The 2,319-nt window shown below is 61.6% G+C and overlaps 1 protein-coding gene across 1 annotated transcript; it reads left to right on the top strand.

The window, feature by feature from the left end:
* The first annotated feature begins 218 nt into the window (after positions 1-218).
* LOC124678878 (pyruvate decarboxylase 2-like) lies at positions 219-2,319 on the top strand. Its single transcript, XM_047214733.1, has 4 exons — positions 219-889; positions 1,006-1,656; positions 1,741-2,047; positions 2,149-2,319. The coding sequence occupies exons 1-4, from the start codon at positions 219-221 to the stop codon at positions 2,317-2,319; spliced, it is 1,800 nt and encodes a 599-aa protein (XP_047070689.1).

The following is a 2,319-nucleotide window of genomic DNA, read 5'->3' as shown; positions in this document are numbered from 1 at the left end:
ACCCAGCAGGTATACGTGTATCCCATCGCTGCCTCTATTTTATTTTCCTGGATCTTTTTGGTTGGCCCTAAAAATAAACCAACGGTAATTACTTGCCGCCCTTGATTCTCTCGGCGTATAAGTAGCGACGACCAGCACCGGTCAAACCACCCCAAGAAATCTCTCTTTCTTCTTCCTCAGGTACGTACGTGTGTCGGATCTCGAGTTCTCCATCAACCATGGACACGGGCATCGGAGCCGTGGACGGGCCCAAGGCGGCGCCCAGCGGCGCATTGGCCTGCCCCGCCACCTTCGCCGCCTCGTCCTCTCACGCGTCCTCCGCCGAGGCCACCATGGGCCGCCACCTCGCGCGCCGCCTGGTGCAGGTGGGCGTGAGCGACGTGTTCGCCGTGCCGGGCGACTTCAACCTGACCCTCCTCGACCACCTCATCGCCGAGCCCGGCCTCCGCCTCATCGGCTGCTGCAACGAGCTCAACGCCGGCTACGCCGCCGACGGGTACGCGCGCGCCAAGGGCGTGGGCGCCTGCGCCGTCACCTTCACCGTCGGGGGGCTCAGCGTGCTCAACGCCATCGCCGGCGCGTACAGCGAGAACCTGCCGCTGATCTGCATTGTCGGAGGACCCAACTCCAACGACTACGGCACCAACCGCATCCTCCACCACACCATCGGCCTGCCGGACTTCACCCAGGAGCTCCGCGCCTTCCAGACCGTGACGTGCTACCAGGCCGTCGTCAACAACCTCGACGACGCGCACGAGCAGATCGACAAGGCCATCTCCACCGCGCTCAAGGAGAGCAAGCCGGTGTACATCAGTGTCAGCTGCAACCTCCCCGGCGTCTCCCACCCCACCTTCAGCCGCGACCCCGTCCCCTACTTCCTCTCCCCAAGGTCATTATTACGTTCTTCTTTCTGTTTTTTCTTTTCTTGGTATACGTGTCATGGTTGATCATGAGCTGCATGCCTGCACGTGCCAATCAATTGGCTGAAGAATGGTGTAACTGCAGGATGAGCAACCAGATGGGACTCGAGGCGGCGGTGGAGGCCACCGTGCAGTTCCTGGACAAGTCGGTGAAGCCGGTGATGGTGGCCGGCCCGAAGCTGCGTGTGGCCAAGGCGGCCGCGGCGTTCGCGGAGCTGGCGGACGCGAGCGGGTACGCCGTGGCGACCATGCCGTCGGCCAAGGGGATGGTGGCGGAGACGCTGCCGCGCTTCCTCGGCACCTACTGGGGCGCGGTGAGCACGGCGTTCTGCGCCGAGATCGTCGAGTCGGCGGACGCCTACCTCTTCGCCGGCCCCATCTTCAACGACTACAGCTCCGTGGGGTACTCCTTCCTGCTCAAGAAGGAGAAGGCGGTGATCGTGCAGCCCGACCGCGTCACCGTCGGCAACGGCCCGGCCTTCGGCTGCATCATGATGAAGGACTTCCTGTCTGCGCTGGCCCAGAGGGTGACGAAGAACACGACGGCCTACGAGAACTACAAGAGGATCTTCGTGCCGGACGGCGAGCCGCCGGCGAGCGAGCCCGGGGAGCCCCTGCGCGTGAACGTGCTCTTCAAGCACGTCCAGAAGATGCTCACCGGCGACAGCGCCGTCATTGCCGAGACCGGTGACTCGTGGTTCAACTGCCAGAAGCTCAAGCTGCCCGACGGCTGCGGGTAAGCAACCCACATTCTACGCCTTGCACATCTCCGTTGCTGAATTATATTACAAGCATGCAGCTTGGTTGTCCGTGCGTCCAGGTACGAGTTCCAGATGCAGTACGGCTCCATCGGGTGGTCGGTCGGAGCGCTGCTCGGGTACGCCCAGGGCTCCAAGGACAAGCGCGTCATCGCCTGCATCGGCGACGGCAGCTTCCAGGTGACTGCCCAGGACGTGTCGACCATGCTGCGCTGTGAGCAGAACAGCATCATCTTCCTCATCAACAATGGAGGGTACACCATTGAGGTGGAGATCCACGACGGGCCCTACAACGTCATCAAGAACTGGAACTACACCGGCCTCGTCGACGCCATCCACAACGGAGAGGGCAAGTGCTGGACAGCTAAGGTACGTAGCTTCAAGAAGAATGACTCTATTCCTCCTTTGCATGAGCCGGAAACTAGCAAGCTGATGAAAAATATCGATGACTGAAACTTGTATGTATGCAGGTGACTTGTGAGGAGGAGCTGACGGCGGCGATAGAGACGGCGACGGGGGAGAAGCAGGACTGCCTGTGCTTCATCGAGGTGATCGCGCACAAGGACGACACCAGCAAGGAGCTCCTGGAATGGGGATCCAGGGTCAGCGCGGCCAACTCTAGGCCACCCAATCCACAGTGA

This window comes from Lolium rigidum, chromosome 7 (assembly GCF_022539505.1).
Source record: "Lolium rigidum isolate FL_2022 chromosome 7, APGP_CSIRO_Lrig_0.1, whole genome shotgun sequence".
Classification (NCBI taxonomy): domain Eukaryota; kingdom Viridiplantae; phylum Streptophyta; class Magnoliopsida; order Poales; family Poaceae; genus Lolium; species Lolium rigidum.
This window is presented reverse-complemented; position numbering and strand designations above follow the sequence as displayed.

Excerpts from the sequence above, each read along its gene's own strand:
- LOC124678878 (XM_047214733.1), top strand. The coding sequence starts at position 219 with ATGGACACGGGCATCGGAGCCGTGGACGGGCCCAAGGCGGCGCCCAGC. Across the intron at positions 890-1,005 it reads CCCTACTTCCTCTCCCCAAG|GATGAGCAACCAGATGGGAC; the intron begins GTCATTATTACG and ends GTGTAACTGCAG. Across the intron at positions 1,657-1,740 it reads AAGCTGCCCGACGGCTGCGG|GTACGAGTTCCAGATGCAGT; the intron begins GTAAGCAACCCA and ends CCGTGCGTCCAG.